Genomic DNA, 26,557 nt, shown 5'->3' on the forward strand with positions numbered 1-26,557 from the left:
TCACTGTTATTCTCACAACATGCAGACCATCCATAAGTGCTCAGCAGACCTCCAGCTTAAGGATGGTGGGCTGGATCGAGCATTCATTGTTTCCTCCTGAATTTCCACTAAACTGGCCGTAAAGGGATTTTTTTTTTTTTTTTAAGGCATAAACCCACAAAGACAGAGAAGCAGAAGAGGACAACAGTCACATCTTGGAATCTGACGCTGAGGTACAGGTGGTCATCCTCTGAGCAAGTGCAAGAGTGCTTCCGACGTGGTCGGGGGAAGCCCCCAGGCCCAGGGAGGCTCCGTGTGAAGCCACTCTGGGGTAGCAGCAGTCTGGGGGTCAGTCTCCAGCACCCCCCATTCCCACTCAGGCAGAGCCCTCAGCCTCTAGCTGCATTCAGTTCCACCACCCAAGCCGGGAAGGGCCCCTTCCTCTTGGGGTCGTTCTGGGGAGTGAGACGGTGAGCGCCTGGCCCGTGGCAGGGGACCCACCAGTGATCATTCAAGGGTCAGAAGAGCCAGGTGAGGGGCCAGGTCAGAACCCCAGCCCCACCACAGGAGCCCTCGCTGGGAAGGAGCTGAAAATGGCACTGCCCGAGGGAGGTCCAAGCCACCCAGAGCCACACGGGTCCTCACAGCCAGACTCGCGCCCCACAGCTCCCGGCACTTCCTCGCCCCCCCGAGGGCCTCCCGGGGAGTCAGCCGGCCCTTGAGAACAAGCCAGCAAGGCCATTTCCAGAGCAGCGGGAGATACTGCAATCAGGGGCTACAGTTCACCTGCCCCTCCTGTTACACTGGTTGGTTCAAGCCTTCTCACAAGCCTATGTAAGGCCAACTTCCTGTGACATTCCTCTGGTCGAGCTCTAGGGACCAACTTCCCTTCCCAGTCACAGCTCCCCCCCGACCCACCCCTGCACCCAGGCTGCTGGGAGACCCCTCTGCACCAGCTCTATTCTGGAATCTGTTCTGCTTCCCCACGCAGGGGCTCCAGGACCCAGTGAGGGGAACGGACGTTAGAGCGAAGGGAGAGAACCACAGGACAGACGGGGGATCCCCCACAGGACGCCTGCCGGGGGCTCGGGCAGGGCTCCTTAACTCCTGCCCGGCCTACGACTGGCTTCGCTGTTGCTTCTTAGATGAAAAGGCAGGAGCGCAGAACTCGGTCTGCCCTTCCCAATCTCGTGGTCACACACTCCAACCAACTCACAATTTCAAGGGGAGAGACAGCCCCAGGAGAAAAGTGACCACGGTGAGGTCTGTCAGTCTGGCTACTGCGATGGGGATTTAACTCTCATAAAAATCTCTTGTCAAAACATCCCACACCACAGGACTCTATATTTTTAGTTTTTATATGCTATCCCCTTATACAACTTATTTTTGCCAGTTCATTTATACCCAAAATGTATTTACTACAGACACCTGGGAGAAACTTACTGTGTTTCAAACGACGCTTGCATTTCATTCAGTTACCATCAAAGAAGCAGCCACAAGGACGTCACGTAAACTGCTCGTTTATTAGCACTGGTACTGGGAACAACACTCCCGTAAGCGTGCGGAGCTGCAGGGAGGTGACATGGGGGCGCTCCGGCGTGCGAACGGCGGGTCCTTACTTCTTCCACTCGTTCCTGTCGTAGTCCCACTTGGCTGAGAAGCCCTGGATCGGGGCCACCTTCATGTCGAGCATCCTCTTGGTCTGCTTGGCCACCCACTCCTCCTCAAAGGTGTGCGGGATGGGGCCGTACACTGCAGTCCAAAACAACCTCGTGAGGCAACACTGTCCTGACCAGGTGTTTCCAAGCCAATGCGCTACACGGGTGAGGCCTTCCCCCATCTCACTGGCAACCCGACCAGCGCAGTCATCTGCCACTTGACAGCCACACGCAGGCAAACACACTGGTTTCGAATTCTGGGCACTGACAACTCGGTATTTCCAAATTATTCCTTCGTTTGTAAAAGCAAGCAATAAAACACTTAAGCTAAAAGCAGAACGTCCTCTCTATAGGATATAGACAACGGGGCTACAGGCAAGCACAGAGCACAAACAGAACGAAAGGTGACGCGGGGGAAGAGCAGAGGGTCACAGGTCTGTCACCGAGCCGCGTCCACAGGCAGGCCACAAATACAGGATCACACCTCCTCAGCACGGGAAGATACCTACGCGGCTGCACAGAGAGAACGCAGGACAGGCGGCACTAGAACAAGCGAGCAGGCAGCCCAGCGCTGGCCGGGCAGAAACCGCTAGGGCCGGAGACCCAGGACTCTGGCCACTGAGCGGCAGTCCCCGACAGCTGAGACAGCCCTTGATGCGTACGAGTTCCCTTCTCCTGGATCTAACCGCCACTACTCCTTCTTCTGACAACTGACTGGCGAGCAGAGAAACCACTACTGGATACGTGGCGTGCTGTACAAAGGAGGCCGTTCGTGACCGAGCGTGGCCCGCTCAGAATAAAGCAGACTCTGCTTACACCACTTCCGTTCACGTGAGCCAGTCTCTCAAACCCGGTAAACAAGCTGGGGATGGAGCCCAGGACGGAAGCGCCGATTTTGTGTGAAGGCCCCATGGCCCACTCTTGGGCACTGAAAGATGCAGCCACTCCGGGTATACGGCCCCTTCTCTCCCCTCAACTCACCGTACAGCTTCTCCCAGATGAGGATGAGAGCAGTGAAGCCGAGGAAGAACATGGCACCGCCCACAACTGTCTTCCACTCGTTCGTGCTCCTGTTCATTTCCGCGAAGCTCTCCTTGAACTTAAGGCGGTACACTGGGAACAGAAAGGACAGCGCTGCAGGCACAGAGGGCCACGGGGACCGGCAGCCCCTCCTCACGGCGGGCCTCCATCCCTCCTCCCCACAACACGGGGGCGGCAAACATACAGCGAGGAACACAGCACAGGCCTGAGGCCCGGACGCACCCACGCACACGTAAGCGGGAAGGAAGGAGATGCATCAACTTATGGAGTTTACTCTGGGCAAAAGAAAGCCGTGAAATTCCTTCTGCTTTAGATTAAGGTTTAAGGGTCTGTTCAAGCCCATAATACTTTCATGCCTCTTTCCTACCTGACAGTGAAATTTCGTTGATCTTCCATCAATAATTTACAGCCAACCCAGTCCCACCCAGGGAGGCCCCGAGAAGCTACTCTCACACGCTAAGCCCTCCGCAGAGCCCTGCTCAGCAGCTCTGCATCTCTGTTCCCGCTCCTCCCCGGCGGGGCTGGAGCCCACAAGCCTGGACAAAGGGGCCTGGGCCCTGGACAGCCCCACAGAGCCACAGCACCCCACCCTCCCCAGCACGCTGGGCTCTGGGCAGCAGCCCAGAACCAGAATTCTCGCCCAACGCAAGCTGCCCTGGCTTCCCTTCAATACCCACGTTCAACTTTCTCATCGATGGAGAGGCTGCTCCAGGAGGCCTTCTCCTTCTCCTTCAAGGCCTTCTGGCTGGCAGAAAGGTCCCTGACGTGGGCCACATCGGGCAAGGGGTAGTCACGCCGGTCGACGTAACTCGGGAGAGCAAAGTCCTCAGTCTTCACAACACTTCCTAAAACATGCATTGGATAAATATTTGAAAATTCGCATAGGTTCAGAGTTACAAACAAGGCGGCACTTCTAAAAACCAAAGTAAGTTCGTGTATGTGCACCCTGAAAACTTCAGTTATCCCAGGGGCTGCGGCCACCATTCCAAACATCGACAGGACTGTCACGTGCAACAGGGAGCAGGCCTGTCCTGAGGGGCCCAGATGGCAGAGTGAGGCTGGCAGACGCGTAAGAGCAACGCTTTTCATCACAGCAAAACAAAAACCTGCCAGGGGCAGCGCTAACAAGGCGGCACTTCCTGCAACGACCAGTGTTCATGCAGAGGTCAGAGAGGGCGCTCAGGTGCCCTGGACTGGACTGCAGACTGGACTAGGTGAAGGCCCTTCTGCAAGGGACTCCAACTAATGGGGAAGAACAAAAACAATATAAAACTCATGAAAAGGGCTTCCCTGGTGGCACGGTGGTTGAGAGTCTGCCTGCCGGCACAGGGGACATGGGTTCGTGCCCCGGTCCGGGAAGATCCCACGTGCCGCGGAGCGGCGGGGCCCGTGAGCCACGGCCGCTGAGCCTGCGCGTCCGGAGCCTGTGCTCCGCAACGGGAGAGGCCGCAGCAGTGAGAGGCCCACGTACCGCAAAAAAAAAAAAAAAAAACCTCATGAAAGAAACAAGGGTTCAAGGTTCAGAAAGAAAGATGTATGAAAAGCTGGTTAGGGGCCTCCCTGGTGGCGCAGTGGTTGAGAGTCCGCCTGCCGATGCAGGGGATACGGGTTCGTGCCCCGGTCTGGGAGGATCCCATATACCGCGGAGCGGCTGGGCCCGTGAGCCATGGCCGCTGAGCCTGCGCGTCCGGAGCCTGTGCTCCGCAACGGGAAAGGCCACAACAGTGAGAGGCCCGCGTACGGAAAAAAAAAAAAAAAAAAAAAAAAAAAGAAAAGCTGGTTAATGCTCCACTGCTTATTACAGCAAAGTATCAAATAACCTGTGTCCAACCAAGGACGCACTAAGAAGCTGTGCTCCTTAGAAACACGTTATCATGGAGCCATTTGGCCTGTTCAACAAAGGTTTACCAAGCACCTACCATATGCCACGCGTGGCTCCAATCTGGGATCATCAGTGAACAACGCAAACATTCCTGCCTACCAGTGTCAACATGCTAGAAGTGGAAATCAAACAATAAACTACAGAGCATGTTGGGAAATGAGAGATCTGGAAAAAAAAGAAAAAGGCAAGCAGAGGAAGGGAACCAGGGGAACATGCATGGCACGAAACAAGTTACAACCGTACAATGAATGACAGAGATCCATGTGCCCCAAATGGAAAGACAACTGTGTACCCACCAAGTCACAGAACACTATCAGGGTTATGTTTTCTTTTTAAAAAGCTAAGTTACATGTAGATACTCACAGGTATGTGTAACTAAACACACAAATCCCCTGGCAAGTTAAACCCAAGCTGTTATCAATGGGAAGAGGAGAGGACACAATGAGGATTCTGCTAAAAAAGTCAGAAATGTTAGTGCCTTCAAGTGGGTGTGTACCCATGGATTCTTCCAGCAAAGAGGAAAAAGTTCAGACAGCAGGAAAAAAAAGGAATATCTTCAATTTTATTTAGGGTTTTCCCTCTGCAAAAAGCTGTGTTCAATTCTACCCTACATCTGCAAGGAAATTTTGTGTTCCAAACTGATTAAGAGGTATGAAGTCCTGCAAAAATGCTTCACCTCCATTTAGCTTAGTCCCAATGATTAAAATCTCCCCAAACATGTTAACAGTAGTGAAATAAAACCTTAAGCCTTACAGCAGTAAAATTTCTCTAGATGCGTATCTGTGACTTGCAAATGCCTACCATACTTATGTATTTATACCCGACCTTATCCCAAAAGGATTTGAGATGAAAATGGCTAGAATTACCTTCCAATTTAAAAACTCCATCAGAATGATGAGTGAACTACAAAGCACTCAGGTTACACGAGTTATTAAAACTAGATATTAACTAGGGTCATGAGAACGTTCTAAAGTTGATTGCGTGATAGTGGCGCACCTCAGTGGATGAACCAAAAACCACTCAAGTGCACCCTGTAGTGGGTGAGTGTGTGTTGTGTAAATTACATCTCAATAAAGCTGTTATAAAGACGTAAATGCTCATAATCTTTGAGCACTCTAAGCATAAAACTGCACTTTCTAGAACAAGAATGGCCAGTTCGTGATCACAGGGCTGCCGAGGGCTCTTCAGCACTTTGGGCCTGGTCCCCCAGTAAATGGGGGGCGGGGAGGGGAGTGCGGAGCACAGACACATAAAGGTTAACACACCAAACATTCCTTCTAAAAAGAGAGAAAAGCAAAGACTTTGCATTCTAGTGCATGTTTTAGCATGTCTATCCTCAACCTGGATGGATTTTGGGGAGCCTCTGCTGAGGCAATCTGGTGAATCTGAGCTCCCCTCTCAGACGGGTCACCGCACAAATATCCAAACTTCCCACAGGGGCTACCAATGGTGCTCCAGACTGTGCTATTTTATGTGGAGAACCGGTTCTTGTACAACTAAAACTTTAAAGTTAAAGAACGAGACTTGTCTAATGGACTGCAGTTCTCTCCACCTGCCTACCGTGTGCTGGAGACGCGGCAATGAACAAGCCCGGAAAGGGACCTGGCCTCCAAAGCTGGCGCTCTAGAGGCAGACGACACTCAAACTACCCCAAATCCACAGTCTCTAAGGAAGCACGAAGCAAGGTAAGGCAGGACAGGTGGTCAGGAAAGGCTGTTCTAAAATAACACCTGCACGGAGGGTGACGATTCCAAAGAAGCAACCATCCACGCCTCTGGAGCTGAGGCAGGAGGGGCCAGGCTGGTGCATCTGAGGAACAAAACACCCGTGCGCGCTGGGAGCCTGAGCCCACAGGAAGGGCTGAGGGCTGGTTTGGGCTGCTCTTTGCCGTTCTGGGTCTGACGTGACGAGACCAGAGAGGCTGGGCGCTGATCGTACTCCAGGCACGAGAAGCCAGCGGAGGGCTTCAAGAAGGGACTGACTGGATCTGACTTCCTCTGCCTAACGCAATACCCTAAGAGTAAGTCATGGCCAGTGCCACCAAGGGAGGTTCAAGTTGACTTCTTACAGAAGATCCGAACGACCAAAGGGACATGAAAGAACTCTTGGGGGTGACGGAAATGTTGTATGTCTTGACAGGGGTCGTTGTTACACAACTGTGAGTGTACCTAAATCCGTAGAAACATAACACCTAGAAAAGATAAATTTTCCTTTCTGTAAATTATACTACCAACTAAACTAAGCAAACAAACTAAAAGCTAAGGAAATATATTAGCAAAACCAAAATGGAAACAAAATGTAATTTCTGTCCTACGTGACTTGCCAGGCTTTTAGTGAAGGAGTGCTTCTTTCTGCATGTATTAACTAAACAACTAATTTTTTTCATTACCTAGTCATTTCAATTACATATTTCAATAATACTCTTACTAAAATCATCTGTTTTAGAGTCTATGTCCATAGTGTTATCCTGAGCAATATCAGCAATATAGAGAAATGTAAGACAACAGTATTGCCAATTAAAGGACACAATTTCAAGGAAAAATTCACACACAAAGCAACTCAGGCAACAGCTTTTGAGCCCCCAGATACATAAGCCTTGCTCTCTGACTTTATCACCCACCACTCAAGCCTTGCCCTCGACCCCTCAGTAACACAACCTGCCATGCTGACTTGCATTTCCTCCTCCTGCTTGTTTTCCCTCTGACTGGAATGCCACTCCCCTCTGGAATGTGAGGTTAAACCTACTAGCCCTTCAGCAGAGCAAGGCCTCTCCTCCAGAAGCCTCCCCTGTACCCCAGAGGTCAGGCTAAATGTTTCTCCTCAAGGTCTATCTCTTACTGAAACGCTGCCTTCATGTATTTTCCCTCTCCAGACTGCAAACAGTCTTGGGGAATGATTTCATATCTCATATTCTTTTATTCTAAGTGCCTAACAGTGACAAGTACAAAGAAGATGCTTGATAAATGCAAAACTAAACTTGCTATGTGCCAGGCACTGCACTAAGCTGTTTACATATATTTCAGGCGAGAAAACAGATTCCTAAACTTGAGTAACTAGTCCAAGGTAGAAATGAGATTGAACCCAGTTCAGGCGAGGAAGTCCAAGCTCCTTCCCTTCCATTGTCCCAATAACATAAACCGTGTTCAACGTAAGTGGCTGGGAGTTTTGTTGGAGGGAGAGAGTGTTAAAGTCAGGTATAGTGGGGATCTCTTAAAAGGGGTGGAACTTGAACCTGAAAATATGGAAAGGGAAGGAAAAGGGGGAAAATATCAGTATTGGCAAAGACCCAGGCCAGAATTCAATATGATTCATAAATACTCTCTGATCTAGAAGCATGCCCCATTAAAATGTTTATACCTCCCCTCAAGTTCCTCAGCATCGTGGTCAGGATCTTAGCCCTCTCAGCCCTCTGTGTTTGAAACTCCAGCACAGGGCCTTAAACAGAGCGGAGCAAAAAGAAAAGTTACACTTACCGTGTGCCCGTACACACACCGAAGTGGAAATTGCTCGCTTGCCAATTAGGCTAAATACTCTGGTAGCCAACATTCTGAAAGATAAAAACGTACCTTCTCTATGAATAAGCGTAAACGCCTATTAGGAATGATTCTTCTTTTTACCCCAATGCATTTTGGAAGTCAACGCAATTCTTTTTTCTTCTCCCCTCTAACGTAACTGATCCCTTCTTCATTACTGACTCTGAATTCACAAATTAACCTAGGATGAGGTGTTTTCTTCTCAGCAGTCAGCACGTTTTAACGGAGCTTCATTATAAACCAAGCACCATATGTATACACTTAAGGCAATTAGGAGAAAACTGGGTTTTTGGTTTTTTCTGCATATCGTTTCTCTGCTTTTGTTTTTTAAACATTGGCTTTCTTACAAAGCAAAGAGGAATATATTTTTAAAAGAGACTCTGGAAAAGCTAGAATGTGCTGCTATGATGGGCTCCATTGTTCAGGAAAAAAAAGTCAACAGTTCAAAGGGACGGTGGCACGCACTGCATTCATTATTTGGTTTCAGACCTAATATGTGCACAAGACAGGAAGGGGAAACCCGGGAGAAAGGCTGCAAACAGGGCCCTGGGCCACTTCCAAACCCTGCAGGACAACGAATGACCTGGATGACCCACCTCTCACCTGGGCCTTCACTGAATCATGCCTAGCTCCCCTACCTCCCCCTCCCTTAAAACTGGACGTTTCGGGGGACCCCACCGATGACGAAAAGGATCCCAAACGCATTCAGAAAATACCCATTACGGGCAGAATAAACAGAAGCATGACATCAGGGCTGAACTCGTTCCCGTTTCCCGTGTTTTCTCCCCCTGCCTGGCCCGCGCGTGGGCGGACGCCGAACGCCTGCCCCTGAGCCCCGTTACAGCCGGGGCGGTGGCGCAGCACCGTCTGAAGGGGTGGCCGGGAGCCCGCAAAGCGACCTGCCCTAGGGTGAGCGCCCGCGGCCAGCGGACGCTCCAAGGTCAGAGCCGAAGCCAGCCCGCCGCCGCGGCAGCGCAGGCGAGGACCGGCCAATGCTTATGGGAGGCAAAAAGACCGCCATCCGGCGGCTCCGGAGCCCGGAGTCCCCGCCGACCGGCCTCAATGTCACCGGGATCGGAGGCCCAGCGCCGGTTCCTGCTGGCGCCGCGCGGCGCGCACGCAGGCCCGACGGCTCCCTGCGCCCGACCCTCACCAGTCTCGCGACGCAGACCGGTCGCCGCCCGCCTCACCTGCCGCCGCCGCCGCCCAGCCGCTGCTCACCGTGCCCGCCAACGGCCGCCCTCTACGCCCCGGTTACTCACGACCGGAAGAGAGCGAGGCCGCGCCGCGGAGCACCACGGGATCGAGGAGGACCCCACCCCGCTCCCGACCTCATTGGAGGTCACAGGACCGGAAGTCGGGGGGGCGCCGCGAACGTCGTAAAACGCAGAGCCGGGCTGCTTTCCGGCGGTCGCTGGGAGACAGCTTTTCGGCGGCGCCCGGCGAGAGGCGCGAGGGGAGTCTGACGTGGGCTCATCGGTCTCTCCCGGGGGGAAGCCGGCGTCGAGAGGAGCCAAGCCCGAGCGGGGCCTGGTCTGTGGGGGCCTCCGCCAGCCGCGGGACCGCGCCAGGCAGCTGCCGCCTCGTCCCACTTCTCCCCTGAGGCTCCGCGCGGCCGGGCAGCGGATCCCAGGCCTCGGCCGGCGCCGGGCCTCCGGGGCCCTCCCGGGCTCAGCATGCCCGGGGTGAAGCTGACCACCCAGGCCTACTGCAAGATGGTGCTGCACGGCGCCAAGTACCCGCACTGCGCCGTCAACGGACTGCTGGTGGCCGAGAAGCAGAAGCCGCGCAAGGAGCACCTTCCTCTGGGCGGCCCGGGTGCCCACCACACCCTCTTCGTGGACTGTATACCCCTCTTCCACGGCACCCTGGCCCTCGCCCCCATGCTGGAGGTGGCCCTCACCCTGGTAAGCGCGGGAAGGGTCCTGCCTCGGAATCAGCAGGGCAGGAGACCGCCTGGCGATCAGCTTCCGAGCAGTCCCAGCTGGAAGCTCACAGTGGTCCAGCCGGAGTCTAGACCCACCCCCGAGGTAGCCGTGACCACGAACGGACGACCCGCGAGGGCGCATAGGACTTTGCCTGCACTTAGCAAGGCCCCGCAGGTGGCAGCTCGTAGTGGCAGCGGCCGCAAGAGCGATCTTAACCGTCCTGGGTATTTTTAGACGCTTTAGGCGACGAATAGTACATTAATTTTCTCACACCAGTATCCTTTATAGAAACAAGCCGTCGTTAACTGAGCGATGATTTGACAGCGTTTGTATTTGGGATTTTGAGTCACGGGAAGTTTTGACACTGCGGTTTGGCCCTTGCGCACCTTCGCGGGGCCAGATCCGTGTCTGCCGTGGGTGTAAAGGCTGCGGTTCTTCCGACGTTAGTGCCCCGGACCCCGAGGGTGGAGACACGTTTAGAGGCAGGGTTGGCCTCACGGGCACTGCTGCCCGAGAATGCGCCTGAGCGCTTTGTAAGGGAAGCTTGTCTGTCCTCTTAGTGACATCTAGAATGCAGACGTGGTTTTAAAAGCTAAAACCCGCAGATGGCAGGTTTGTGGAATTTAAAAGCCGGAGCAGACATGCCTTCCAGCCCGCACACTGCTGTGGGTCTGCTCACGACTGGTCTGTTGAAGTACAGTGAGAAAAGATGTGGCATAGGGATAGACTGGCTGGTCACTGAATCCTAGGCAGTGCTTGTTGAGGTATGGTGACCCATAAAGGAAAAAAGACCACCGATAAATTTGAGTTGAAACCTTAGGGAGAAATAAACTGTAGACTCAGACCTGCCTGGCTTGAGGTACAGTTTTTCATATACATATAAACTATGATACTAAAAAAAATTAGTTGATTATGCAAAAAGTAGTTAAGTGAGAAGGTGTAGGTAGAAGTCCTTTCTCTATACCTCCCACCAAGTAAAATGAATCCATTTTGTAATTTACCTAATTATTGACACCCATGTCAATTCTTGGTAAGCAGGAAGTATCTTGAGACAAACGGTCCTCGCCTAAGCTTACTGGGCACATCTTTGAATGCCTGTTAAACTGAGTCATTGTCTGAATTTCTTCCTGTCATCTTGGGGCAGGAGATAGATAAGAAGTAGATGATATTTATAAAATCAACCATTTTAGCTCCTGAAGAAATAGCTTGTCAGTACCAGTACATCCCTGGGGTGTGCATGTGTCTGTTTTACTTCAAGTCTTTTCAACCACCTGTCGTGATGATTTTGTTATCAAGGGAATTGCGAGGTGATTGGATATGTGAAGTGCGTTCACTTGCGGGAACTAGATTAACCAGTAGCACTAATGCAGGATTATCCAGTTCTCCTGTAGTGTCAGGCCTGTGCTGGGGGAGGGATATGGCTATGGATCAAACACTGTACCTGCTTAGCAGTTGAACTTGTACCAAGCGGACAAGTACAGTAGCGAAGCATAGGTGCCATATCAGGAGTTAAGCAGAAAGTGGGGAAGGTTCAACTAACCCAGCCCTCCTTCAGGGGGTGGCGGGAAACCACTCAAGGCAGAGGGAGTAGCTTGTGCAAAGACCAGGAGAAAATGGGGGGAGGGGTATTTAGGGAAGAGCTAGAGTGTAGAGTATAAAGCGACCTGGCGTGGAGAGAGGTGAGCAGTGGACAGATTTCATTGTAGAGGACCTTGCAGACCACACAGCGGAGTTTGGGCTCCATCATGAGGACAGGGAAGCCACTGGAGGAGAGTTGCATGGTCACATTTGTGTCTTGGAGTGATTGCCCCAGCCTGCAGCAAAGAGGATGTTGGAAACAGGAGTGTATATAATACTAGAGGCAGAGAGGTGGCCTAAACTAAGTGTGCCGTGGAAGCAGAGGAGACAGACCGGAGAGAGCCAGGAGGGAGAATCCACAGCATTCAGTGACTAATCGTGTGGGGACATAGGGAAAAGGAAGCAAGGGTGACACACCTCTATTTCTGACTTAAGCATCAGAAGGACAGTGGCACCATTCGTTGAGGGAAAATGACCTAGTGTTGACAGCTGAAAAATGGGTCTGAAACTCAGAAGATGGGTGGGCTGGAGACATAGATGGGGGACCAGTAGCTTCTCAATGACTTTTGAAGCCATGAGAGCAGGTCCTGTTGGCTGGGACTGTGTGTAATGAGTAGAGAGCCATGGACTGAAACCTGAGGAACTCCAGCTTCTGCGGGGTGGGTGGAAGAAGGGAAGTCAGCAGACTAACCAAGGTGGAGCCAGGGTGGGTAGGAGGGAAAGGTGTGTTGCTTTAAATCCCTAGAAAATCCTATCAGAAATAATCAGAGTACCAAAAAATAAATAAATAAATAATCAAAGAGCATCTTAAAGGCAAACTTGAACCTCACTTGGAATTGTCAAAATAGGATTAATTCTTTTCATTCTCAAGTAAGCTCTACAGAGTTAAAGGGTTATGTTCCTATTACAAGATATAAATGCAATGCTTGAAGGAGTTAAATATACCAACTATAAGCAACCTTTACATGAATTTTCCCCAAGGATTAGGGCTGTGTCCACCATTTACCTGGGGAGGGAAGATGCCCAGAGGGGACCTTGCCTCTCAAGGCAGGCCCACTGCCACAGCTTGTTAAGGGGCGCTGCTTGAGGCCTTGTTCTGACCCTGCTCGCCCTGCACCACTGCACGCTGCACCCCAGACTCGCCTTCCAGCATGTCCCCAGGTGTGCCCTTCGGTGTTTGGGTCTCCTCCTTGAGTCCAGCAAAATTAAGTGCAAACTACATTCTCTGCACTTAGCTTCTTTGCACACAGTAGAAACTAACAGCCAAAGTTTTATCCTTGCCAAGCAGTGGTGGCTTGTGCTTACTTTTCTTCTGTTGATCAAAACTTTGAATCATAGACTCAGAATTTGAAAAATACGAGAAAGATGTCAACTGAGTACAAATTAGATAACTTTCAAAATAAAGTTATAAAGGAAAATTTGCAATTTGAGTCCATCCACAAATTTTGTATTACCATTAAGATATTTAAGTTTATATCCTTCAGCTTTTGATTTAGCAACTTTACAACCTGAAGGCAGTGAAAAAATCTCAGTGTATGGAGCCATGGTTTATCAGCTATAGAAGATGTAGTTGTATAAACGAGGCCTAATTCTCCCAGCTTGTTTCTATTCAGGGAGTTTCGTATTGAGTTATTTTTGATAAGTGGGGAAGACTGACTTGATGTGCAGTCCATCAAAGGGCAGCATCAGATTCCTTTGCAAGGCTTTTCATTATCATTTTCCATTAAAAAGAAATCCTTGCATTTCTGGTGCTTGCTTTTTTTTTTTTAAGTACTTATGCCTGTTAATTTATCCTTATAACCCTTTGACGTAGGTAGTGATGGAATTATTTCTAAAAGCAAAAATCCATAAAATGTCAGTAGGGACATTAGCATAAACCTGCTGTTTCCCTAAGCCCTCTTTGTCCTTTTCCCCCGTCGGTGGTTTCCTGGTGCTGTGGAGCTGCTTTTCATTACATTCTGCTCCAAGGACTTCCTTCTTTGCCGGTTGGTCTAGTCGCAGTGACCTCGGTCTCGAACTCTTTCTGCTGCTTCCGTATGTGCCTTCTCTACTCGTCTGCACGGGCTGCTGCCCCTGTGGCTTTTGGCTCAGCCCCCTGCGTCCTCCTGCCCCTTTTTCTCTCCAGAACATAAATGTGCTGGCCTGGGACAGGGAGCTGGCTGCTCTGGGTTCTCCTTTCACTTCTTCCCTTTGACCTTCGCCCTCTGTCCCCATGCCATTTACCTCCAGAGCTTTTCCTCCTTGGAGCCAGCTCCTTTCCTGCCAGAGAAGAATCGGCAGCCGACTTGAGAAGGAGCTTTTCTTCTCCGTGAAGCTAACAACCCCTCTACTTTGAGAAGCCAGGGCCTGCTCATTGCTGCAGGCAGGGAGGCTGACAGACACACCCAGCTTGTAAGTGGCAAACATGGGAGCAAGGCCCTACTGGGGTGGCTCTTATCAGCTCCCTGCCTTGCCTACTTCATGGCTATTATATAGCTACATGAGGTGGGTGATGGTGCTTTGGAAATTACAAAGTGCCTCATACATGCAATTGTTAGCGAGTTTGCTGAGAGAAGCTGCTTTCTTTGTGCAGTCTAACTGGGAACGGATGAGTTGGGCCCGGGGCCTTTAGTCGTTCTCCTATGTGTCTGGAATGGAACGAGCCTGAAAGGGCATTGAACAGAGGGTGGCAGACTTATGCCAAGGTGAAAGTGTCCTTCTTTCCCTCTGGAAAGTAAAAGAAACTACATAAGTAAATGCAGGATTTGGACCCTGTATTCAGAGTCACTTGACGAGTTTCAGAGTGTTGTCCTGAACTTTTTCATTTTGATTGTTCACGAGATGCATCACGGGAGTAGGGCATCTTAGCAGCAAGGTGAGGAAGATGGAAGCGCATTCGTTGAGAACAGCGGTCAGACAGCTTCTCAGTTCTTCTGCCTTGTGCTGCCCCACTTGGGAGGGAGCGAGTTGCCGTTTGGGCTGACTTCAGGATTCTGAGGGCCCTCAAGAGCTGCCTGCCCCCGACTGTCCATGCTGCTTGCCTCCTCCCACACCCTCACTCTTACTGCCCGCCGGCTCACTCTCACCCATGAGGTCTGGTTCCACTGAAACTTGTTTACGCTACCTCTGTGGGCTCTGATGGCCAGTTCTCCATTCCTCAACTGGGGGCCACTTGTGTCTGAGTCTGGACAGCTGTGGACAGGCTGTGCATGCCTGTCACAGGCATCCAGACTTAACTTGGTCGTTCTTTTTTTGAATCATTGAAAGGTTTCTAAAGCCAAGCCAGAGCTTTTGTTCCTGGTTCACTTTTGGGACAACCTCTTCAAAGAGTTCTACTAGGGAGCTCCCTGGTGGTCTAGTGGTTAGGACTTAGCGCTTTCAATGCCGGGGCGCAGGTTCAATCCCTGGTCAGGGAACTAAGATCCCGCAAGCCACGCGGCATTGCCAAAAAAACAAAAACAAAACAAAAGGGCTTCCCTGGTGGCGCAGTGGATAAGAATCCGCCTGCCAATGCAGGAGACACGGGTTCAAGCCCTGGTCCGGAAAGATCCCACATGCCGCAGAGCAACTAAGCCTGCGCGCCACAGCTACTAAGCCTGCGCACTAGAGCCCATGAGCCACAACTACTGAAGCCCGCATGCCTAGAGCCTGTGCTCCGCAACAACAGAAGCCACCTCAACGAGAAGCCCGCGCACCGCAACGAAGAGTAGCCCCTGCTCCCCGCAACTAGAGAAAGCCCGCACTTAGCAACAGAGAACCAATGCAGCCAAAAATAAAGAAAATAAATAAATTTTTTTTAAAAAGAGTTCTACTAGAAGTTCAAGGTCATGACATTATTTTTCTGCTGGAATTTGGTTAGGCCCTTGGAGTTTTACGTACAGGAATTCACCCCTCGTTAGGTAAAGTGTAAGTTGAGGTGTGCATTGTGTTTGTCACAAGAATCATCCTTCATGTCAAGTGACTCCTCTGCGCTCTGAGTACAGGTACAAGGTGACACCACGTGTTTGCTAGGGATTGAGTCCTGAACTGTTACCTTCAGCCCAGGAAAGGGATCTGGGAGCAGCTCACACTGCTCACTAAAGACGGCTGTGGGAGTCCCTGGTGGCATAGTGGTTAGGATTCTGGGCTTTCACTGCCATGGTGCGGGTTGATCCCTGGTCAGGGAACTGAGATCCCGCAAGCTGCACAGCATGGCCATAAAAAAGGACTACTGCTGGGGATGGTCAGGATATCAGCAGCAGAAAATAATTATCTTATATTAAACGTAGCTGTGGTGGGCCAAAAAATGGACCCCCAAGATGTCCACACCTTAATCCTTGGAACCTGTGAACGTGTAACCTTACATGGTAAAAGGGACTGCAAGTGAGATGAAGTTAAGGATCTTGAGATGTGGTGATTATCCTGGATTGTCTGATGGACCCAGTGTAATCACAAGGGTCCTTAAGAGGCATCAGGGTAAGAGTCAGAGAAAAGAGTTGTGACAGAAGCAGAGGCCAGAGTGGTACAGCCACCAGCCAAGGAACGTGGTGACCCCTAGGTGTCGGAAAAGGCAAGGAACGAATTCTCCCCTAGAGCCTCCAGAAGGAATCAGCCCAGCGGACCCATTTTAGACTTCTGACCCGTAAGATAAATTTGTATTAAATTTGTATTAAGCCACTAAGTTTTTGTAACTTGTTACAAGGGCATTAGGAAGCCAGGACAGTAGCAAAACTCGGGATACCATCTGTAGTTGTGACTCTGGATATAAGAACAGCCCACACCACAGGGCTGGGAGAGGGGCACCAAAGTGGGCAGGGTCACCTCAAGTGAGGACACACTCAAGAGACCAGTCTTTGATCAGAAACAAAGACTGAGAGGGCTACACTAAAGGATGGGCTAACTTATGGGTTTGAGTTCAGGGAATGGGGCCAAATGCCAAATTTTAGAACGGGGCTATGCCCTTTGATACCACATAGAGATACATTTAGAAAGAAATGAAAGAATTTGCTGCTGTAAGCAGCAATAGAGAGTTTCTAGAACTCATTCCTTTAAGAGGTGATAGAAACAAAATATAAGTAATTGTGGAATAATTTGCATCAAAGTTAGTGTGAAAGAGCCATTATAAATATTTTGTAGACATGGCTCTCGTCTTCTGAGTGGATGACCAAAACGTTTAATTCTTTCACTGAGCCTTGGTTTTGCCTCAGTGTAATTTGTAAGCTCTTAGGAAGCCAGAATTATTATTCTAATCTTTGTGTGAGCGAGGGAACCTTGGTCTGTAACCATTCTGTAATGTCTGCTTTTAGTCATAAAGGAGACTGTTGGAGACCCAAACCAGAATTTGAGAAAAAGAGCAGTAGAGCTATGTTTAAAAAAGGAAAAAAATAAGGAAGAAAAGAAAAACATTTTTAACCAGTTACTTTGAAAAACTCGAGGATCAATTTTATCTCTTCCTTTGCAGACTGAGGATAGAATTTACTGCAGTGTATTATTAAAATTCCATTATGGCAAAACAGGATGACCTTTTGTTGCTTTTAATAATAGCATTAGACCTGCAGGATGCTAAATCTGATGAGAGAAGAGTGGCATTATAAAACAAAAAACTTTAAAAATCCGCTGCCATGCTCCCATTTGAAAACATGCCACAGAGAAGGGTGTGCGCGCGCATGCACGTGCCTGTTTACCCCACATCCCGGCATGATGGATTTTTCATGGTGTGTTGCTAGGAATACTGAGATACGGTATTAAAGCAGCTGGCTTTGAAACAGACTTATATTCCCAGGTTGGCTGTGCTACCTGGCTATGCAGACTTAGACCCTCTCCGAGCTTTTTAGTTTGCTTATCTGTGAAGGATTGATTTAAATGATCTTAAGGCTTATTCAAGCCCCAGAATGCCTCAGTGCTTCATATTGTCAGAGAAGGTGGGTAACTCTGGTCTCACCTCACCCACGGCACTGCACCCGTTTAATATATGTCTACACTGGGGCCTTCTGCTGGGACTGGGGGAGGAGGTCATTCCTCGTGTCCAGCCCCACCCTTCCCAGTCATTACAGGGTCCTCCTCTGTGGGAAGACACCCCACCTCAGTGAGAGTGGGAGCCCAGGCTCTTCTTTGCTTTCTCTGGCCTCACGTGGACTGTGGAAAGCAAATTGGGGTGACCTTCTTTCCCCTGAACACCCATTTCATTCTTGTTTGGGTTTTTTTTGGTGGTGCTGCTCAGCTTGCAGGATCTCAGCTCCCCAGTCAGGGATTGAACCCGGGCCACAGCAGTGACAGCCTCGAATCCTCACCACTAGGCCACCAGGGAACTCTCCCATTTCATTCTTGTAGGGAGGAGGATACAGGGCTTATATCTGATTTGTCCCAGCATCCAGGGGTTGGGGGGGTTCCCTCTGTTTATTGAGACTTGATATTTAAGAGGAAATCATTCACCTTTTCTTCCCAAATTTTGTTCTTCTTTCAGATTGATTCATGGTGCAAAGATAATAGCTATGTGATTGCTGGTTATTATCAAGCTAACGAACGAGTAAAGGATGCCAGGTATGTCCATGCAAAACCCCTCTGTGGTCTGAAAGAATGATAGCGTGAGGGAGATGATCTCTGATGCACGTTTTGACCTCTGTGGTCTCAGGATGCAAAATCTGTTAGAACAGAACCCCTCTGGGCCCTCTGTGCTTGTTTATAGTATTCCAGGGGGACTGCGGTATGGGTAATTCCAAACAACAGTAATTCTAAACATTTATATTAACGTTGGGATTCTGTTCTGTATCTTCTTTATTTTGCTTGAAGGGAATTCATAAAATGAAAGCAACAGTCCAGGGCCTCCTGTTTCTGTCCCCACTCAGCTGGGTCTTGCTTCCCGTTCCCAAGGTGGGAATGATACAGGGCACAGCATTAGGAAAGAACTCCACTCTTGCTTGGGGGGTTAAAAAAAGAGTAACGTTTAGGTTTGGTGCCCTTAAGGTCTGATACTTTGACGAAAATGTGGTGTTTGCTGCTTCTTTCACGTTAGGTTCCGGTTTCTTTTATCCGGCTCTTTGCACCCACTGTGATTCTCACTAATGAGCAAAGCTGAGGTCTTTGCTTTACTTCTGCATCAAAGTCCCAGCAGAAAAACACTTGACACCCTGTAGTTAGGATAATTGGTGGAGGACTTAATAAGGCGGTTGTTTCCAGAGGTGTGAACTGTATGTAAGAGAACTCACGAGAGGGTGGGGCAGTCACCTGGAGCTGGTGACAAAAGCTGGTACCTGCGCTGCCAGAAGGGGTGAGGAGGGGTTGGGTCAAGAAACCCGGTCCAAGGAGAAGAGTGCCCTCTGGTCGAGGGATACGACCAGCAGCTAGCCTGATGGGACCTCGCAGGCCAAGTCCCAGAGGAATCAGCACCCTGACCAGCCGAAAGCCAGATGCAGAAGCCGGGGTGCCCTCGCACGCTTCCCTCACGTGGCCAGGCGGCCTGGGACGCGGTGAAGGACCCCAGACCGAAGTGTCTCCTGGAGTCACATCCGCTTGCCCAGCAAAGGCAAGAGGCTGGACTCACAGCGTTAGGGCCATAATACAATAAGCTGAAGAAACACTTCAGGGATGGAAGCCGTTTTGCTGTAGAGGACTGGGCCCAGTCGGGACTCAGAGGGAGACAGGGTCACCGGCGCAGACTCCTGGGAAAGCCTCTGCGTGGGCCACGGCGCAGGGGCGCCCTCTGAAGCCTGGCTCTCGCGTTCTTCCCGCCCGCTGCCCATCCGGGCTCTCTCCCCGGCGCATCTCTTGTTGACCACGCCTTACTTTTGAGCCCACCTGCCTCCGGGGTGCTGATGAGCTGGGGCCTATTCATGGCCTATTCATGGCCTATTCATGGCCGGTGTCGGTCTTGGTCTTTGTTACACGAAAGAGGCTGCATGGCACAAAGCGCCTGCCCCGGGCCAAGCTCTGTGCTGAGCCAAGCTGGACTCTTGGCCCTTGCCCTCGAGTTGCTGGATTGAACACAAAAGACACCGAAACCTAGGCCCCCAGGCCCCATGCCGGGAGGGTGGTACGGAGGGCTGTCCAGCAGTAGCAGGCAGGCGTTGAGTCCATTGCTGTGACCATAGGGGCCCTCGGGGAGGAGTGTCGTTTGAACAGGATGCTTGTGCGTGGCAGGGTCCTGTCACGTACAGACGTGGAGAGCAGAGGGAAGAGTGCGGAGGGGGGACAGCGTGATGCAGACACCGGGTGGAAGCCGGCAGGAGTGTGGGGCGCACGCACAGAGGGGGCGCCAGCAGGTGAGGCCACCCTGACGGCTGTGAGGCATTTCACTGTTTTGTAAGCAGCGGGGAGCCGTCCTTGGAAGGTTTCCCGGAAGCAGACAGTACTGTCCCGCAGCTGTTCTCGCAGGAAGGAGAGGACACCGGGCCAGAGGTGATGGCGCTGGCTTCCTTCCTCCCCGGCCCCCAGACGCGCCCGCACAGGCTCTCCTCTCCGCTGCCTCACTTGGCTCACGGCCTCTTCATCCTCCTGCCTCTGTTCGGACCTCATTGCAGCCCAGCCTAGAATTATCTTGCTCAGACACCACTTTCATGCTCTTCACACCTTCTAGAATTTCCCAGGTCCTTCACCTGCTCTGCTCAGGAGGTCTTCATTCTCCCACTGAAGTCAGTGTCTAAGTGCCTGCCAGCCGTTGGTGAGATCTGTAGAGAGCGTGGTGGGCAGTGAGACAAGTGGGTCCAGTAACCCCCTGGATCCCTTCTGACCCCGTGAGCCTCGGCCGTACTCCGGGATCTAATCCACCCCTCCAGCGTGTTTGGAGTAAACCTCCAGTCACTACCACTGTGCCTGGCCTGGGCCTTTCTTGGTGTCATCCTTTCGAATCCTCACAAGGACACTCAGCTGAAGAAACTCCAGCCAGAGATGCTCGCTGCCACACAGCCAGGAAGCTCAGAAGCTGGGATCACGCTGACTTCCTTCTTTAGTACCATTTGCTTCTACCTAGAAAACCTTCCCTTCTCTCTTCAGCTTTGCCTAGCGAAAATTTTGCTCCTCTGTTAGAAACATCGGCTGATTCACATCGTCTCACAGCATAAGCTTTGGAGCCAGGTTAGACTTGGATTCAAGTCCTCAGTGACTTACTGATTCACCACTTTGGCCTCAGTGGTCCTGTCTGTAAAATGGAGCTAAAGAATTCATCCCTCGGAGAGTGGGAGTGAGGAGGGCAGAGCGAAGCCACATGCAGCGTGCTTAACTCTGTGTTTGATTCCAAGTAGAGGCCGGTCCTGTTACTCGTCCTGTGATTACCTTTTTTAAAAAAGGATCATTCGGTCACTGTTTTAATCGGAGAAAAAGAACTATAAGGTGTTTATAACTGTTTTACTCATTTCCTAAACTTCAGGTTATCCCATCAAGTCTTATTTGATCATTTCATAATTGCTGGAGCTTCGCTTCATGATAAACACTTCAAGAGGGGTAGATTTCAGTACCAGGTCCAGTGCCTTGGCCTGAGGTAGATGCTCAGTAAAGAGCTTTTAGGTGTAAATGTAAGATCTCAATCACAGGTTCGTGCCTAGTTTTGTGTGGGTTGGGAAGGGGGTTTCGCAAGTGGCTTCCATCTCCAGGGCCCCCACCGTTGTATTTGGCAGCTGACTGTTCACAGGAACAAGGACTTGTACAGCCTAGTTGGAAACAAAGTACTGACGTGACTGTCACAATGTGACCATCTGACATTAGGAGTGGAGCAGGTCGGTGTTAGAGACTAAGTGTGAAATACAAATAAGAGGTAAACAAAATTCGTAGTTCTTTGAAATACTTTGGCAATTCATTAACTATTGTAAGTTTTAAGTTCTTTCAAAAGAAAACAAATGGTAAGTGTGAGCTTGGGGGCATCTGAAATGAAACATAATAAATGTTTCTCATCCCCTTCCCAATAAAAGTCACCAAGTACTATGATAATCATAAACGTTAGGATAATAGCATTTTGCCAGTTTCTTTGTGGCAAATGCTCCTAGGGAGAAGATCATGCTCTTAGCAAATGCTGACTTCATTTCCCTTTGCACCTAAGGTGTGAGTGAGTGAGGAGCGGGGTGCGCCTTCTCCACAGTGGGCGGGTGAATCAGCAGGTCCCGCTACGGGAACTCGGCACTTGCTGACTCCTGTGAAGTGCTGCCTTCACTTTGAGGGCTTTCCGGGGTGACCTGAGGGACAAGAATCCCGGGGGCCCTTTCTCTATTAAACTGTTTTTTTGTTTCATTTTTCTTAACATGATACTGCAGATAAATAATCACACATCTCTAAAAATTCTCAATTTTAAAAGTGAAAATAGAATAATTAGATAAAAGTTATTTTTATAAAGCATTGAACCTGCTTTTTTCACCTCATTCACAAAGAAACGATCGTAATTGTTCAGTGTGTTTCTTTAAGGCTCTGTCCCTGCTTCAAAAAGCTGAGACTGGGCTTCCCTGGTGGCGCAGTGGTTGGGAGTCTGCCTGCCGATGCAGGGGACACGGGTTCGTGCCCCGGTCCGGGAAGATCCCACATGCCGCGGAGTGGCTGGGCCCGTGAGCCACGGCCGCTGAGCCTGCGCGTCCGGAGCCTGTGCTCCGCAACGGGAGAGGCCACGGCAGTGAGAGACCCGTGTACCGCAAAAAAAAAAAAAAAAAAAAAGCTGAGACTCTGTGCAGGGGAAAAAGATGCACAAAAAGACAACTGCATACCAGGGCTTAAGTGTTTAGAGAGGGGACACATGGACCTCATCTGGGGCAGCTTGGCAAGACGTCCCAGAGAGGATGGTGTTTTCTGGGCATTAAAGATGGAAGGAATTGAGTACGCAGAGGTGGGCGCCGAAGGGCATTCCAGACAGGGAAGGGTATGAGTGGGGGGGCGGGGTGTGTGAGGAGGACAACACGCAGACAGTCCCCTGGGAGGGAAGGCACACAGAGCATTGCTCCGGGGGTGGGAACGGTAGCTGGTCCCGTGGTGAGAGAGGCTGGGTCTGCCAGCCTGAGCACGGGGGGCTTTTATCTTCCAAGAAGAGCCTGGAAATTGAGACCGGTGAGGAGGCAGTTTTAGAAACGCATGCCTCCGGTGACAGGCTGAAGGGGGCAGGTGGCAGGGAGAATGAAGGGTGCAAAGGGAGGCGCCTGGTGCGGGGTTGGAAGCAAGTGGGAAAGGTCACCTCAGCCAGAGAAACCGCGAGCAAGCCGGCCTGCCTGCCTTGGATTCCAGCCGCCCCGGATTCCAGCCGCCCCGGATTCCAGCCGGGGGGCCTTGGAGGCTTCGGGGGTGCTGCCCTCCGGGGTGAGGGGGCAGACGGCAGACTGCACGGCATAGTGAGGAAATGGAGCCAGAGGGACAGGATCGTCAGCTTTACTAAAGAAGTTGAAGAAATACGGTTGAAAGGGAGAAGAGAAGTTGGACCGAGACTGCACAGAACTGGTTAATTTTCTTGTCCTAAAAAGGAAAAGACTCAGACTTGACCTCAGAGCTGGGCCCATTGTTGGGGAAGGGAGCTAAGTAAGGCCCCAAGGAGGAGGCCAGAGTGGATGGGCCTGCGGGCGGGAGGAGGGGGGCGCAGGGACACGTGTGACCCACTCTCCAAGTCACCCTATTGACGTAAGGTGGAAAGTTGCCATTTATCAAGGTTGCGGTGGGCACAGAGCCAGAGCCAGCCAGGGAAGGCTCCTGAGCACTGAGAAGATCTGGAATGGCTTAGGAATTTTTAAAACTAAAAAAAAAGGAAAAACAACTGACTCGATTCCAGCAGCTGAGGGCGCAGACGGAGAAGGTGGGCCCTGGGGGCTGTTGGCCTGGGGCGGCTCTCAGCAGCACAGTTGTCTGCAGGCCCTGGGTGGCACTCTCCCCCAGGGTCCAGGGAGCCTTTCTGTTTAGAAAACACCCTCTCAAGATCCCCTCCCAGGGCTTCCTGGTGGGGGAAGGGCCCTGCTCTCCCCTGTGCTCCACGTGACCCACGCAGCGTTCCCCATCCTCACCAGTCACTGCAGCGGGACCGCAGTCACCAGAAGCTACTTAAACGGGCGTAACAAGCTCGGGCAGCTTACTGGTGCCCTTGGTCTTTGTATCATTGCTGTTCACTCTGCCTTAGGCAGACAGCGTTGAACGGCGATAACTAAAATGCGGTGACCTCGCTGGTTCTTCTCCCACAGTCCAAACCAGGTTGCAGAAAAGGTGGCCTCCAGAATCGCCGAGGGCTTCAGCGACACAGCTCTCATCATGGTAAGCCACTCTCGCTCGCTCCTGAGCCTTCTGTGTGCGGGATGGCTGCTGAGCATCCTCTTGCTGACGTGGGGCTTTAACTATTGCTATAAACGGTTTTCCTTTCTGCGGGTACTTCATCGGACCGTGGCCCGCTTTTGCAGCCTGCTCCCAACTGCAGGCTTACAGCTGCTGAGTCACAGGCCGCTGCTGTCCCAGCGCACGGATTTCTAGGGGTGGGGGTCGTTCCACTTCAGCAGGTCTCACAGTGGGGTCCCCATGCCAGCAGCAGCAGCACCACCTGGGAATTTGTTAGAAATGCAGAGTCTAGGGGCCTAGCAGTCTGTGCTTCAGTAAGCTTCCAGATGATTCTCACGTGTGAGAGCCATTGGATTAAGTTAGCTGGCACGGCTGAGGGAGCCGGGGAGGGAGCCAGGAGGGGAGTGGCTCTCACCAAGAGCCCTGTTAAGCTCAGTTCAGATGGGATTCTAACAGAGAAGGCGGAAGTAAAGTTTGGAAGCTTCACGTTTGTGAAAAAGCAGTAAAGTACTTAGTATTTCTCCTGAATGGCACAGTACACCTGGGCCGTGCTCTCGTGGTGTCCTGCGCCGTGAGGTGGGGTTTCTGCCCCGGGCAGTGTTGACGCTGGAGAGCCTCAAGGAAGGGCCTGCGGACTCACAGCAGAAGCACCGGCTCTGTTCACAGGCACGTGCTATGTCTCGTTGCAGGTAGACAACACCAAGTTCACGATGGACTGTGTGGTGCCCACAATCCATGTGTACGAACACCACGAAAACAAATGGCGCTGCAGAGACCCTCACTAGTGAGTGCCCTGTTCCCAGGGTGGCCCACATGCCATGTGTGCTGGTGCCACTCCGGGCACCCAGCTCCCACAGGAAAGCTGATGCCAGCCTTCTGGGTTTTTAAGTTAGCGTCTTCCCCAGAGGAGTGTGCAAACCTCATACAGAAGTCATGCATGGGGCTTCCCTGGTGGCACAGTGGTTGAGAGTCCGCCTGCCGATGCAGGGGACACGGGTTCGTGCCCCAGTCCGGGAAGATCCCACATGCCGTGGAGCGGCTGGGCCCGTGAGCCATGGCCGCTGAGCCTGCGCGCCCGGAGCCTGTGCTCCACAACGGGAGAGGCCACAACAGTGAGAGGCCCGTGTACCGCAAAAAAAAAAAAAAAAAAGAAGTCATGCATGTTCCTCGACCCCTGGAGGACTGAGGCCTACAGGGTTTCCAAGCAGTCCAGACAACCTGAGTGTCACTCGAGGGTCTTCCCACCTCAACCTCAGGGCACCCCTCCCCAAGCCAAACCCTCTTCCCAGGCATTTCATTTGGTTTCTTTGTAGTCAGTCATCTACTTCCAGCTTTTTCAGAATTTCATTTGGAGGGTGACTCTTTCACGTTTCAGATTCTTTACGTGCATCTTCACGTGTTTAAACGTACGTGTTTGCTAGTGTTCAGTACTGTCTTCCTTTATACCACTCTGCACGTGGGTGGTTTCCTGTTTACTCTATTGAAAAGCCACCTGTTTTCATTAAGAGGCTGATTTCTCCCGTTTCACCTCGTAGTGATTACTGTGAAGACTGGCCGGAGGCCCAGAGGATCTCGGCGTCACTCCTGGACGGCCGGTCCTATGAGACACTCGTGGATTTCGATAACCACCTGGATGACATTCGCAATGACTGGACAAACCCAGAGATCAATAAAGCTGTCCTGCACCTGTGTTAGGGAGGGATCTCAGTGACTGGTCTCTGGGCATTTCCACTGCACTGGAGAAGAAAAGCTGTTTTTAAATGTAAATAAGATATCTCTAGCCTGTGTGGAAAGCTGGCAGTTTTCAGAAGTGGCATGTGCCTTGATAGAGGGCAGAATGTCCCATCAGTCATCTTTCTAATGCAGAGCCTCGAGAACAGGCATAGACTGTCCCATCTGACCATCCCTGTGGAGTCCTTCCCAATTGTACGTTGCTATAATTCTTCAAATCAAAGCTATTTCTGCTTGTCCAAGATTGTTCCTATTAAACGATTTTAACCTTTTATAATCTGGAGAGAATACTTTTTAAGGCTTATGAACTATCTTTAAAAAAAAAAAAAAAAAAAAGGCCTAGATCTTATACCCAAATGAGAGTGTTTGTGAGTTTTCATCCTGTTTGAGTTAATATCGTCCAGACCTGGGATTGGGCAGGCACGTGGCGTGTGGGTGCCGAGCAGTTTCTGAGAGCCCTGTGCTGGTGTCAGCGGTCTGGAGGCTGCAGCTACGAACAGCACGCCCCTGCCACCCCGCTGTCAGGCTTCCGTAGCTGCCACGACTCTACACGTGGAAATAATGCCACAGTTGCCTGAGAAACCTTCATCATTAAGGGTAAAAACAAACATCGTTGGGAAGGCAGCTTGGATGGGAGCACAGTGTAATAATCCTCAACCAGAAAGCTTGTAAACCTGTGGAACCAAAAGAAAAGCGGAACCATGCTAAGATTATCTTAAAAAGGCAAGAATCGGTCCTAACTCCTGACTGACATGCATGATTATCCAAATGGTTCTAATTTATGTCTTCAAAACAATTATTTTTTTTGTATTTGAAGCAACAAAAGCAGAACAAAACTTAGGGTCCCGGAGTTTTATAGTGCAGTGTCTGTAATCATTATACTTGAAACAGTCAAGCTTTTTAACCCAGTCGTAGGAAACTGATGGGGAAACTTTATGGTTCCATTACATCTTTTTCTTTTTTACATGAATTGTTTCATGCAGAGTTCAGAGAACTGTACCTTTGCTACTGTCTTTTTTTGGACTACATGAAGGAAATTTGTAACAATCGGAT

General features: G+C 50.9%; 2 protein-coding genes across 4 annotated transcripts; one reads left to right on the plus strand and one right to left on the minus strand.

Moving 5' to 3' along the window:
* Positions 1–1,483: 1,483 nt before the first annotated feature.
* On the minus strand, positions 1,484–9,433 carry COX4I1 (cytochrome c oxidase subunit 4I1). Of its 3 annotated transcripts, none has more exons than XM_082607567.1 (5): positions 9,284–9,433; positions 8,034–8,107; positions 3,356–3,523; positions 2,619–2,750; positions 1,484–1,731 (listed from the first exon to the last, which is right to left on the minus strand). In XM_082607567.1, the coding sequence occupies exons 2-5, from the start codon at positions 8,104–8,106 to the stop codon at positions 1,595–1,597; spliced, it is 510 nt and encodes a 169-aa protein (XP_082463693.1). In that variant the 5' UTR covers position 8,107; positions 9,284–9,433; the 3' UTR covers positions 1,484–1,594. The 3 variants fall into 3 exon arrangements, with proteins under 3 accessions (XP_082463693.1, XP_082463695.1, XP_082463694.1); XM_082607569.1 differs by having other exon boundaries at positions 9,315–9,385; XM_082607568.1 differs by having other exon boundaries at positions 8,034–8,126; positions 9,284–9,376.
* Positions 9,434–9,507: 74 nt separating this feature from the next.
* EMC8 (ER membrane protein complex subunit 8) lies at positions 9,508–25,781 on the plus strand. Its single transcript, XM_082608078.1, has 5 exons — positions 9,508–10,000; positions 18,021–18,097; positions 23,686–23,755; positions 24,463–24,557; positions 25,309–25,781. The coding sequence occupies exons 1-5, from the start codon at positions 9,770–9,772 to the stop codon at positions 25,466–25,468; spliced, it is 633 nt and encodes a 210-aa protein (XP_082464204.1). The 5' UTR covers positions 9,508–9,769; the 3' UTR covers positions 25,469–25,781.
* Positions 25,782–26,557: the final 776 nt, after the last annotated feature.

Source organism: Mesoplodon mirus (assembly GCF_964341445.2).
Source record: "Mesoplodon mirus genome assembly, chromosome: 19".
NCBI lineage: Eukaryota > Metazoa > Chordata > Mammalia > Artiodactyla > Ziphiidae > Mesoplodon > Mesoplodon mirus.

Bases quoted from the DNA above. Each gene is read 5' to 3' on its own strand.
- EMC8 (XM_082608078.1), top strand. From the start codon at position 9,770: ATGCCCGGGGTGAAGCTGACCACCCAGGCCTACTGCAAGATGGTGCTG. The intron at 10,001-18,020 runs GTAAGCGCGGGA...TTCTTCTTTCAG, and splicing joins TGGAGGTGGCCCTCACCCTG to ATTGATTCATGGTGCAAAGA. The intron at 23,756-24,462 runs GTAAGCCACTCT...GTCTCGTTGCAG, and splicing joins GCGACACAGCTCTCATCATG to GTAGACAACACCAAGTTCAC.
- COX4I1 (XM_082607567.1), bottom strand. From the start codon at position 8,106: ATGTTGGCTACCAGAGTATTTAGCCTAATTGGCAAGCGAGCAATTTCC. The intron at 2,751-3,355 runs GTGGGTATTGAA...TTCTGTTCCCAG, and splicing joins CATCGATGAGAAAGTTGAAC to TGTACCGCCTTAAGTTCAAG. The intron at 1,732-2,618 runs GTGAGTTGAGGG...TTTGGACTGCAG, and splicing joins CATCTGGGAGAAGCTGTACG to TGTACGGCCCCATCCCGCAC.